We start from the raw sequence: 12,920 nt of genomic DNA, 5'->3' as shown, positions 1-12,920 counted from the left end.
TATCATGTTGCTGCATGTATGTAATATGTTCGTCCCAGGTGCATCATGGGAAACGTGTCTCCTATTGCTTTCCTATGTACTTTTTCCTTTTTTTCCTCCCTTCGTTTTATTGCGAGAACAACGCTTTAGAGACTCAAGAATAAATTCCCATTTTTGAGCTGCAATCTTTCACTAACTTTTCAAAGGTAAGTATCACCATTTTAATAAAACTCCAATCTATCGTTTTATGTTATATTAGTTTTCGGATGGACATGTTTTTCGTTTATTTTCGGTGAAAAAGAAAACGCAGAGCAGTCGAGCTATTATCTGCCTGCTCGGGGAGTCAGGGACCTAAAAAGCACTTGTGATCTGGTCGGGTTTGACTCGGAAATGCGCCTAAAGTGAGGGGTCATCTGACAAAATATTGTTGTCAATTGATCCCCGGACATGTCTGGTGTCATCTTCAAAAAGTATATTCCACTTTCGTGCCGCAGTTTTTATAGTCTTCCGTCGTTTTTATCATCACCCTCTCCGTTTCCTACAACGATTTTTCCTTCCCGTTTACATTCTTCTAGCCAGCAGCCAGCCATCATCTTTAGGTGTGTTAGTTTCCCTGCACTGGGCAGCCGGCGCGGGCGGGGTCGCATGGTTTTCCTTTATAATAGCTTATTCTGAATAAAAACTCGAGGCTAGTGCGCAACCGGGGAGCACACTATGAAGAAACGAACAAACCCACGTACTGTGCGCAAGGGGCGGGATATGTTCGACGGTCTTCGCGCGGTGATTGGTTGAAAGGTTCACAACATCCCGCCTTGTAGGCCCGTATACAGATTGTGATTGGTTTAGGCGATAAAGAGCTGTGCTATGATTGGATGCCTTCGCTGTCCTTTTCTGCTACAGGCATTGCATAAGCTACCTTGAATCTAATTAGAAAGAAAATAAGGCTTCTGGTGCTCATGTTTTTTTCTTGTCCACTCTGACTGAGTAAAGTATAGTAAAGTAGAGTGTGTCAAGTTTATATAAAGTTTTAAATTGAATTCAATACAAACGGAAAATTACATTTTTATCCTTCACATCCTGTGCCCTAAGTTATTCTGTTGCACATGCCTAAAACATTCTTTGTTGTCACTGAAGCAAACTTTGTTATGTTCCCTCAGGTGATCTTTAGTAGCCATGGCCCGTACCAAGCAGACTGCCCGTAAGTCCACTGGAGGCAAAGCCCCACGTAAGCAGCTGGCCACAAAGGCTGCTCGCAAGAGCGCCCCTTCCACTGGCGGTGTGAAGAAGCCCCATCGCTACAGGTGAGAACACACTGGGTTCATCTGGGTGTGTTGAAAAGCAACACAAGAGATGCTACAGGTTTATGCCCCTTGTTACATATGTCGATATAAACTAAAACAAAACTGACACACGGATTCAATAGCTTTCTTCCTGCTCTCAAAAACTCTTTGGGGACATATTTTAGTTCTCTTATTGAAGCTCATTCTATTGATAAGTTTTGCCACAAAATACAATAGGCTGTGTATATTGTGCATTTAGTGAGCTGATGTTCTATCCTGCCATCTTAGACTTTTACTACTAGAAAGACAGAGACTGGATCAGTAGTAACAAGTGGGTCAAGGTGAAGATGAAAATAGGTGCACACAATTAAGAGTAGTGTGTTCTGTTGAAATCAAGGAAGGATAACACACAAGTTTGTACAAACACAGGTCAGTTCAGCAGCTCACACCTCAATTTTTAAATGTAAATTTTTGCCTCTCCTTTCCAGGCCTGGTACCGTGGCTCTGCGTGAGATCCGTCGTTATCAGAAATCCACTGAGCTGCTGATCCGCAAGCTGCCCTTCCAGCGTCTGGTGAGAGAAATCGCCCAGGACTTCAAGACCGATCTGCGTTTCCAAAGTGCAGCCATCGGAGCTCTGCAGGTCAGTAGCAGCCATTGTAAAAAAAAAAAATTTAAATGAATTTACTAAAACCATTTTTCATCATCTCAGCTAAAAAAAAACAATGTTTTGACTTTGTCATCTGCAGGAGGCCAGTGAGGCCTACCTGGTGGGTCTGTTTGAGGACACCAACTTGTGCGCCATTCACGCCAAACGTGTCACCATCATGCCCAAAGACATCCAGCTGGCACGTCGTATCCGCGGGGAGCGTGCTTAAAATGTTTTCTGATTTATTATATGCTGTCCTCTTGTCCCCTCACCACTCTTTCCATCCCTTTCTTTACTCTATACTTAGTTAGTAGTTTGGTTTGAGGTTCTATATATATCATATGATTGTGATAACCGTAAAATGTGTGATCATGTCTACTTCGGTGCTACTAGTAGCAGAGTTTCCTTAGAAATATCGTCATGTATGTTTGAAACTTTAAATCACACTCCTCACTTCTAACTAGATAGCTCACAGGAATGCCTTGTTACCTCCATGAATAAGGTGTTTTTGCAAGCCAAGAATAGTGTATGATCTGAAATAAGCATAGGAAATTGCATTGAGACATTTTTCATCTTCAGACGGACACATACATTGATATAATGGGTCTTTTGATTTTTTTTTCAAGAGAAATTTGTTTTAAAAGTATTGATTTTTCTTTTCTTTTTTCTTTTTACAATAATGGTGTATTTCTACTGTTACTTTTTAATGTATCAAAATACAAAAGTTTGATTCTGGTTGTCAATTAGAAACGTCATTGTGCTATGATGACACTGCATGGTTTGACAGACTACAAGCGGCATATATGTAGCAGACCTATGTTGATCATGTTTGATTTTCAGCCATGTTATTATGTCCAGGTAATGTTATGATTTTTGGTTCCTCTCTCAGGTTGATATGGTAACCTAATTTTTTTCTACTGTGTTTTGATTTATGTTTTCAGTCATTTTTAAAAGCAAAATATTTGTACTCCGGAATTCACATACAAACATAATAAACAGATTCTTGTGGTTAAATGAGCTGTATGAGAGATTACCTAAATTGAAATGCTATTAATATTAGAGTGGAAACAATTAAGTCACTGGCAAAAGTTTGATCATTTATTGTCATTTGAGTAACTGTAAAACATTGCTTAATCCAAATCTACTTTTCAGTTTTGATTGTACAAAATAAAAATTTTAAATTATGCTTCAACTTAAGGAAATTGAGATACGCATTTTCACAAATCTTACACTTTATAAACTAAACGAGTAATTAAGGAAGTAGTTGGCAGATGAATTGATTAAAAAAGAAGGTTGCAGTCCTAATTCATATTGTTGTGTGCATTTTTGTAAATTTCTATTATTGCACAACTCTTCTAGAATAAATGCTGCAAAAGAGGTGTATTAAAGCTCCTGCAGTCAACTGACATTAAAACGAGCCTTTCTTCCAATATTAATGCAGTTACTTTTTTCATTTCATTAACTTAAAAAGTATAAATCTTGAGCATTTTGGTTGACCATGATATGCCAACATAAAATCCAGGGATTATAATTGCACAAAACTTTTTTTAACTGTAAATCAAATGCAACGTAACAATGTTGACAAAATTACTGATTTAAAAAAAACAAAAAAAAACAATTTAAAATTCACAAGACATGCACATCACCAAATAATCGGCTTGAAATACACATCGCTCCCGGGTAGTTTTCTCATCTCTTAAAAAAAAAAAGAAATAGTCTTTTCTCGTTTACACAGACATATGGCAGTTGTCTCAAAATGGTTATCTATTCTTTTCAAAACAACTCTGACAACCACTAAAAAGTACGACTTAACTTTTCAGTATTACTTTCGGTTTGACCTCGAATGGCCACATTTGTTTTGAATGTTGCTAGAAAAAGGCGAAAACACTCCCAGCGTCTTATCAGTATTTTCCTTACACTTAATCGGAATTTAAAAGCACAGACTTGTTGGTTAAACGTAGTCAAACTATTTCTCCAGTCTGGAACGGCATGTGTCAACCTGATAAAAGTGACCACATAAATGTTGTGAACACTGTTGCATTGTGGGACCGATGATTGACGCGGCGGCCATTTTCCCGCTGGACGCTGCTTCCCATTGTGGATACGAAGAAGAAAATAAGAGAGAAGCGAAACATTTCTCACGACTTCTGCTCACTTTTCCCCTAGGTAAGCCTCTCGAAATACGTCACAGTGTTCGTGAATGAACTTTATATTTTTTTAGTTGTGAATTGTTGAATTTGTAGTCGCATTTTATAGAGAATAACCTTTAGTTTTGTCGTGTGGGAAAATAACAAACACGGCTGTCGAAACGACGGTGAAATGCAGTCTTTTCTGCAGCCGTTCAGATGAGGGGAAATTCTGTTTCAAATAATGCGCCGGTTCAGCTCGGTTCTACGCAGCCGTTAGGGACCGTTCGGCTTTCCAATGCCTATCTATGAGTTCCTTGAAATGTCCTCTGTGTTGTTCTCGTATTTCCCGGTACGCTGGAAGAGCGGTTATTTGTAAAATTGAAGTTGTTTATGTGGTACTCCTTTGCTCTTCTGCCCTGGGTCTTTATCCCGTTTGCGCATCAAACCGCCGCCATCATCAGAGCGGGGTGGGCGGACCTAGCAACAGTGGAAGGCAGCTGTAGAGCCCGCCTACTGTATAGACTCTACCTTCTGATTGGCTCACGCGTTATATTTTTAGACGCGTATTGGTCTACCAGCCAATAGTGTCGTCGTTCATACTTGATTGATGTTTGTCGATCTTATTGTGTTAGGGAATGTCTTGTATGTTTACTTACTCAAAAAGTTAACTTAATTCAAGTTTCCTGTTCCAATTTCAAAACTATTTGTATGTATCTTCGATGTTAAAAAACTTGTTTACCTTTGAGGTAAATAAGGAAGTGTCTTCCTCAATAGTAGTTCCACCTTAAGTTTAGAAGTATTAGACAAACTAAATACAGTAATGAATGCAAACTTGTGCTTTCTGTTTGTTACCATATTTACATTATAGTCGCCATGACAGCATGCGGTTTTGCCGCCCCAAGTGATGTGTAAAGAAAGCACAAGAAATCAGAGGAAGACTTAGAAGGAGATGTTTTGATGTCTCTTCACGAAACAAGTGTGCATACTAAAACAAACATCATTTGTCCTTTCTTTTCCATCTTCTTCAGGTGATATTTAGTAGCCATGGCCCGTACCAAGCAGACTGCCCGTAAGTCCACTGGAGGCAAAGCCCCACGTAAGCAGCTGGCCACAAAGGCTGCTCGCAAGAGCGCCCCTTCCACTGGCGGTGTGAAGAAGCCCCATCGCTACAGGTGAGAACACACTGGGTTCATCTGGGTGTGTTGAAAAGCAACACAAGAGATGCTACAGGTTTATGCCCCTTTGTTACATATGTCAGTATAAGCTAAAACAAAACACATTTATTTTGAAAAAAGGCCTGGTACCGTGGCTCTGCGTGAGATCCGTCGTTATCAGAAATCCACTGAGCTGCTGATCCGCAAGCTGCCCTTCCAGCGCCTGGTGAGAGAAATCGCCCAGGACTTCAAGACCGATCTGCGTTTCCAAAGTGCAGCCATCGGAGCTCTGCAGGTCAGTATTGCAATCAAATTCACACTATGCACTTATATGATTGTTAATTGTAAATCCTTGGTGTATATTCAACTGTATGGATATGAATTTTAAAGTGAAGATAGGAGAAGAATCTTCACCTTTTTAAAGTAGAGGTAGAAAATATTTATAATGTAAAATATACCAAAATATCAAAGCATTTGATTTATCATGCATATATGTGCAAAACACATGTTGAATCCATATAATCAGATGTACTGAAGACTTAACTGTAAATACAGTGTGTATAAAATCTGTAAATGCAGGGATTGCCATTTACTTTTGAAATCAAGTAACTAAGTATTTTTGTTGCTGCATAAAGTTATCATTTCGTCCCCATAATAAGTTACCAAAAAGATGTGTACCCTAACTACCTGTGCAACCTAAACTCCACTGTTTCCCTTTTTTTTCTCTCTGCAGGAGGCCAGTGAGGCCTATTTGGTGGGTCTGTTTGAGGACACCAACTTGTGCGCCATCCACGCCAAGCGTGTCACCATCATGCCCAAAGACATCCAGCTGGCACGTCGTATCCGTGGAGAGCGTGCTTAAATGCTCTCTCCTCCTCCTCCTTGTCTTTAATCTTTTCACCTCCTCCTGCCCTTCCTTCACCAGTCTGTCTCTCCGTCCCTCTGCCTTCCACCTGCCCCCTTCCTCCCTCTCTTCCTGTATTAGTAGTGTGTAGATGATAACTGATTATATTATGAATAAATAAAGTGTATAGTCGTGTTTTTCTTAGTGCTCTCGGCAGCAGACTTCTAGGGTACTCTCTTTTTGTGCATGTACCAACTCTTTGGTGATGAGATCCCCTCAAGCACACATCTCCTATGTTGCACTGTTTCTACTCTGACTCTGTGGAGTAAAGGATGATTTATGGATAGAAAGAGGAAAAACAATGGACTAGAACAATGCAAATTTGGGAGGGACAGACAAGAGGAGAGGATGGGTATTGTCTGCGGGGAGTCTCTTTTCTGCAGCAAGGTGCTAGAAGAACTTACCAGTCCTCTTCTCCTGCTTCCTCTGCTCTGCCAGCCTCCGCTCTGAAATGTGCAGAAACAAGAGCGTTAGTCTCTGCTCATGAAGGCCGAGGTTGGAATTTCTGTCCCTGCATGTGTCTGCATGAGTGCTGGCTCTGATCACCACAGCAAATTGTATACAATCCATCTGCATCCTTAGAGAAGTTGATTTATGATTATGCTGTCATTTGTCATGTTAGCTTTTTTTTTTCCCTTCAAATTAAGTCTCATGCACAGGGGTTTTTTTTTTTTGTTGTTTTTTTTTCACTTCAAACTGTTTGTGGATGACATGGAGACAGGGGGATGAATCAGATTAAAACACTTAACAGAGAACAGAAACAAAATAATTTTTTTCTACTGAAATGTGATGCTACTGACTCGCTTTGGCACCAAAGTTTGAACCTCTTGTAGATGCTCTTTTCCTAACTGACAAGTGTTTAACCTCACCTGTTTTTGTGGTGTTCAAATTGGTTTCATCTAATTATTTAAAGCCAAAGTTTGAGAGCTCAAGGATGGTGTCAGAGGTACTTTTTTAACAGTGGCTGATTTTTTAATAAAGGACCTTTTTATAACAAAGGTTCATCAAGGTTTGTAATGTTCTCTAAAACCAAAAGTTCGCAAAGTGTGAAAAACTTTTTTCTTTTCTTTTTTCCTTTTTTTTTTTTAAAACAACAGAAATGATTAAAATGTATTGTAAATCAGTGTTACATGACAAATAATGGTCATGTTTCTGTATACGTCCCCCCTCTGTGCTTCTTTTTTTTTTTTTTTTTTTCCTCCGGATCAGTTGATCATCTGTATACCGTTTCTCAGGTTGACTTGTCACCCTTTTAACTTAATTTTTATTTTTGCTCAATTTGATTTTTTTTTTTTTTTTTTGAAATGTTGAGGATGATGTTTCAATTAAACAATGTTTGTAATTTCCAGATTTGTCATATAAGGTGGTAATAAATGGATGTTACACACACACACGCACACTCCCCTGTGTCAATGGTATACACTCCAAATATTATGCAATAGACATGTTTTTAAAAATATAATACATTAAAAAGCTGGTTTTGCTTGGAAGCTTTACCAGTTTCCTTTTACAACAGTTTGCTTTTGGGGCACTGGTATTGGAGTAACTTTAGGTAAATAAAAATAAACTTATACCACATTCAAACCAACATTCAACATGGAAAATGGGTTCTTCATTAACAGTCCAGGATAAACATTTCAAGATTCATCTAGGTTTCATTTCAGTGGCAACAACAACCTTTGCAACTGCAAAATTAGCTCTGTGGAATCTGTTTACAGAACAGCTACAGAAGGTTTTGAGGTTTGTTAAAAATGCAACAGGTCAACACATGTTCACACACCAGGAACAACCACTCCCTGAAAACTGAAAACACTGAAGGTGACACTGTCTCACTGTGGTAGTTTCTTTTACTGAAACATGACACGACCCATTGTTCTAGCTCAGTAATCTTTCTATAATGTTTACATACATCCAGGCTTTGGGAACCTATAGTGTCCTGAGACCCTATTCTCACAATGACACCAGTTATACCACAAGGTGGCAGTAAAACACTGTAAATTAATCTTCATACGAAGGAATGCAGCTCCTGACGGTACAATCTACTTTTGCCTGGAGTAAAGTAGAACAGAATGATGTGTAAAAATATGTATTTAAAATATATATTGATATATGTATAGAAATATGTATTTACTCCCATATAACATTTGTACTTTAATGTTCATTTGTCCTTTAAACTAAATCTGAGTCAAATTCTACCGCTTACACATTTTTCTGATGATAGCATACGACTTAAAAGTGACCTCTTTACCCATTGTCATATTCTTGCTGGATAATTTGTTATGCACCTCTGTCTCTATCTCACACACACACACACACACACAGATACAATTAATATCCCTTTCTGGACAGACATCATTCCCCTCATCAGTGTTTAATTTCATCCTTCTACTTCCTTGATTAAAAGGGATAAAGCCATGCCCTCAGCCATATTCATTACAATGAAATACACACACACACACACACACACACACACACACACACACACACATTCACCGATGTCACTGTGGCCTCAGTCATACTCATTACAATGAAACACACAAAGACAAACAAACATTTAATCAAACACCAGCCTTTAATCCTGTTGTTTTGAATGGGCACCACAGCTACAGTGGTATGGACACACACACACACACACACACACACACACACACACACACACACGCACAGAGTCAACCGGTGACTTTACCATGGTGAGGGCCATCCAGTAAAGTGTTTTGGAAATCACGATTCAGGTTGCTGTCACTTCTGATTAATATAGTAGTCTGAATGTTTTCACTGAGCCACGAATTCAATCAGTCAAATCAAAACAACCACGACAGTGAAAAGAAAGAACCACACTGCTGTGAGTCATCAACCAAGTAAGACAGCTGTTCCCAACTTTTCTTGTTTTGACTTTGTTGTTGATGTTTATTTACTCTTCGACTCCCGAGTGGAAGAAGCTGGACGGTTCAACCATTCATCCAAAACCTTTGGTTACTGTGAAAATAGAAGCTACAGCTACTAAAGATCAACCTGACACCATCCATTTTTTTCCCCACCTAAGCACAAATATGTTCTTTTCTCTGAAGTGCCTACACCTGACTCCATCCTCAGAGACATGCTACACCGTCTGGTTTGCAGCTCTGTGGAGAAGGATTCATATCGCAGCAGGATAATGATTCCAAACTAACCTCAAAGCTTTGCAAGAACTACTCAGAGACTGAAAAACACCAGACGGCTGTGGCCTGGGTGCTAGAGCGGGATGTCCACCAACTGAAAGGTTGTGGTTTGATCCCCAGCTCCTCCAGTCTGCATGTCGAAGTTGGGCAAGATACTGAACCCCAAATCGCCCTCAATGTATCATTGGTGTGTGTGTGTGTGTGTGTGTGTGTGTGTGTGTGTGTGTGTGTGTGTGTGTGTGTGAGACTCTAAGCGCAGTCAATTTACCATTGACCACAGTCACCTGACCCCAACCCCATTGAACATTATTATGGGTGGGCACTTGAGGACTGGAAAAGATAAAGGTTTTTGTGACATCACAAAAGGTTCTTTGAGCATCCGAGTCATTAGTTTGTGCACAGACTTGTGGAGTCCATGTCGGTCTGAGTGCACGTTGTCATTGACACATTATACACATACATTTTTCAGGTACAAGATTAAAGTTTTCATTCAAATTATTAATCTGATAATGTCATTTGTAAAGAAAAGTTTAGTATTACATTCAAAACAAATGCAAAATAGAAGTATCTTGACTAGTGGTTTCAGACTTTTGGACCCCACTGTATGTCAGCCAGTTGTCAGCACTGTAACTTAACTGTACAATGTCTCACTAGGAACGCATCCCATATCAAGATTGTTTGTTCATGTTATATGTTCTTTTTTTTTTTTTAAATACCATTGATATATCCAGTATATTGTTATTGCATTAAACTAAATTTATATCAGTATCCAGTATCTGTAGCCCAGTCAAGTCACAAAATGTGGCACATTTTCCCAGATTACAGTAAAAACTGGGTTCACACAGTTAACCAGAGAATTATACATGAAATAATTTCATTCTTTGGATTAAACGGGAAAAAAACAGCTAACTCCTAGCTAATCTAACTGCAGGATTACATAGCGGCATATCAAAAGAATTGTTTCTTTCAGGATTTGGAATTGAATATTGGCATGTGGGACTAAAAGAGCCAGGTCTTTATTGTTATGAATGAGCCTTGATAATGACAAATTGTGATGACTGGATTATCTTGCATAGTTTGGCTCAAGTGAATTTTCCAACAAATCTTTTCTTCTTTTCTTTTTTTTTTTTACAAACTAAAAGCTTCACCTTAAAATAAATAAAATCGGACTAAACAGGCCTGTGGTTGCTCTGTGGAAAATTGTAAGTGGAGATGAAAACCTCCTTTTTTATTTGCCGTTACACACAGTGAATGCAACCAAGAGACGCTCTTGTTTTTTTTAATGTGCAGGGTGAATATTGTGTCTTTGTTCATCAGAAACATGGAGTCATGAAGTGGAGGAGCGTCACTGTGATGATGTGACCACTCATAAGCAGCACTCTGCCCTAATTGCATATAATGGACCATACATGCCCATGCATATAAATAAGTAGATGCATAGGTATTTTTTTATTGTATGTCTTTGTATATGTGTGTGTGTGTGTGTGTGTGTGTGTGTGTGTGTGTGTGTGTGTGTGTGTGTGTGTGTGTGAGTGTGTCTGAGTGTCTATGTGTGTGTGTGTGTGTGTGTGTGTGTGTGTGTGTGTGTGTGTGTGTACACAACTGTGCGTTCACCTTCCCCAAGGTCTACGTAGTGGTGCTCCATCTGTGGCACTCAGGGGATTACAGCCAATCTGTCTGTCTGCTGCTCAAAGTGCTGACCGTCAGACCAGCACCAGATTAACACAGTGCTGGGATTGGGGTGGGGGGGGTGGGGTGGAGCATGAGTGCGGAGATATGGGGGATGGGTGGAAGAGAGAGATGGATGGATGTTAAGGAGGAGAGAAAGAGATGCGTATGTTTTGGGGGCAGGTTGAGAGGTCGACCCCAGATTAGTACACAACTGGTACAGTGTGCGTATGTGTGTGTATTTGTGTGTTTGTGTGTGTGTTTATGGGGGTGGGGGTGGGGGCGGGGGGGATACACATCGAGTAGAGAGGGACAGAAGGGGAAGAAGGAAGAGGGACAGATGTATACGGTGGGTGGGAAGGATGGGGGTCGCATTAACACAAAACTCCAGTGGAATGAGGAGTTTGCTAATAAAGTTTTGATGGATGAAATAGACAAGAATGTGTGAGTGTTGTTAAGGTAGAGGAACTGAGACAGGTAGAGTATAGAGTAGTAGACAGGTAGTGCAATTGAGATTGGGGTCTCAAGTATGTGTCCACGTTTAAAGGCAGAAGTGTTACTCCTGTTCTGAATGGCGACAATTGAAGGCGTTTTACATAAAGAAGCAGTTGGAGCATCATATACAGTTTCAGATCTGAAACAATATATGATGCAGAAATGAGCTAGAAATGAGCAAGTTTGTACAAAGTGCCGTCCAACAACATATGATAGCGAATGAGTTTATACCTGTTGTGGATAGCTGCACTTGAAGGCTGTGGAGTCACAGAGAGGAGTGAGATGGTATGAATGGTACACAGTTTCAGACAGTATTTCCTCAAAAGCAGTCATGGTGTTGCATTCAGGTTCACACATGCAAAATGATGTAAGTGGTTTAAGAGCTTGAGAGAAGTTCAGACCCTGCTTCCACACACCTGACTAACTGCTGGTGGAGTACTTCTCGGATCATCGGCTTTGGAAAGTTACAAAAATTGTCAGACTCAAGGGTCAAGATGAGCTTGAAACGATCAAGCTCATACAAAACATCTGAAGGCAAAACTTTTTAAATGTGTCCTGTGTAACAACACTAAAAAAAACTTTAAAACCTGGCACCATAGACACGACTAAATGAGGAACACATGTTGGGACAAACCTGCAAACCTGGCCTGTTGCTACATGAAGATGTTTAACATACTGTCTTTTTCAGAAAGGTACAAAAATTGTCTCGCTCATGCCGTCTTGGTTTTGGACACCGTGATATGATCCAACAAGCACTTTGTTTGAAGCATACAGAGGCCTGGATCTGGACAGCCTTTTCCTGATGTAACTTCTGCACTCTTCCCTTATATTTTCAGGTAAAGCCCGCAGAAGGTTATGTCACTAATGACGCTTAAGAACAAGCAAATAAGCTAGTGAGAAGAGAACCAGATAGTTCTTAGGACTTGAGAGTAGGCTACCAAACAACATTGCATTCATAAACTCATTGTCAGTTGATTTGGGCCAAAGTGTCTGCCAATTAAATGTGATGGGCAATGTTGACAATAGATAAAACATGGAAGACCACATAATATACAAAATTATACCCATGTTATATTGTGTTGCCACAGAGAAAGAAGCAAAATCATTGGGTGGCTAACATCAGCTCCGACTAAACTGAGATTACGATGTGTTCACCCTCACCTGTCCCTGAGGAGTGAGGAGATAAAGTCCGGGTGGGATGACAAGAGGGGAAAGACATGGGGGTTTTTCTCGGCGTGTGGTGGGGGTTGTAGTCATGGTGGGAGGGTAGGGGTAAGGGCGGGGGGTGAGTGGGTTCAGACAAGATGAGTACACCACTGAGATTATTGTATTGTACTAGTGCACAAAGGGGCATGGTGAGTTAGGGAGGTGGGGGGGGGGGGGGGGGGGCTAGGAAAACCTGAGGGTGGGGGTGTTTAGAGAATTGCTCCCAGGGATTAACTGTGTTCAGCCATTAGCACAACCTGGTATTCAAGTAGCAACACAGCAGGGTTCAGTACAGCCAC

At 40.2% G+C, this 12,920-nt stretch overlaps 2 protein-coding genes across 2 annotated transcripts; both read left to right on the top strand.

Annotated features, from left to right (window-relative positions):
* Positions 1–35: 35 nt before the first annotated feature.
* On the top strand, positions 36–2,921 carry LOC130168138 (histone H3.3A). The gene is made up of 4 exons (XM_056374738.1): positions 36–185; positions 1,137–1,280; positions 1,748–1,901; positions 2,008–2,921. The coding sequence occupies exons 2-4, from the start codon at positions 1,153–1,155 to the stop codon at positions 2,134–2,136; spliced, it is 411 nt and encodes a 136-aa protein (XP_056230713.1). The 5' UTR covers positions 36–185; positions 1,137–1,152; the 3' UTR covers positions 2,137–2,921.
* Positions 2,922–3,368: 447 nt separating this feature from the next.
* Positions 3,369–7,179, top strand: LOC130168139 (histone H3.3A). The gene is made up of 4 exons (XM_056374739.1): positions 3,369–4,073; positions 5,065–5,208; positions 5,332–5,485; positions 5,924–7,179. Exons 2-4 carry the CDS (start codon positions 5,081–5,083, stop codon positions 6,050–6,052), a joined length of 411 nt encoding a protein of 136 aa, XP_056230714.1. The 5' UTR covers positions 3,369–4,073; positions 5,065–5,080; the 3' UTR covers positions 6,053–7,179.
* The last annotated feature ends 5,741 nt before the right edge of the window (positions 7,180–12,920 follow it).

Source organism: Seriola aureovittata, chromosome 4, assembly GCF_021018895.1.
Source record: "Seriola aureovittata isolate HTS-2021-v1 ecotype China chromosome 4, ASM2101889v1, whole genome shotgun sequence".
Taxonomy (NCBI): Eukaryota; Metazoa; Chordata; class Actinopteri; order Carangiformes; family Carangidae; genus Seriola; species Seriola aureovittata.
Note: the sequence above shows the minus strand (reverse complement) of the source record. Positions and strands in the feature narration are given on the sequence as shown.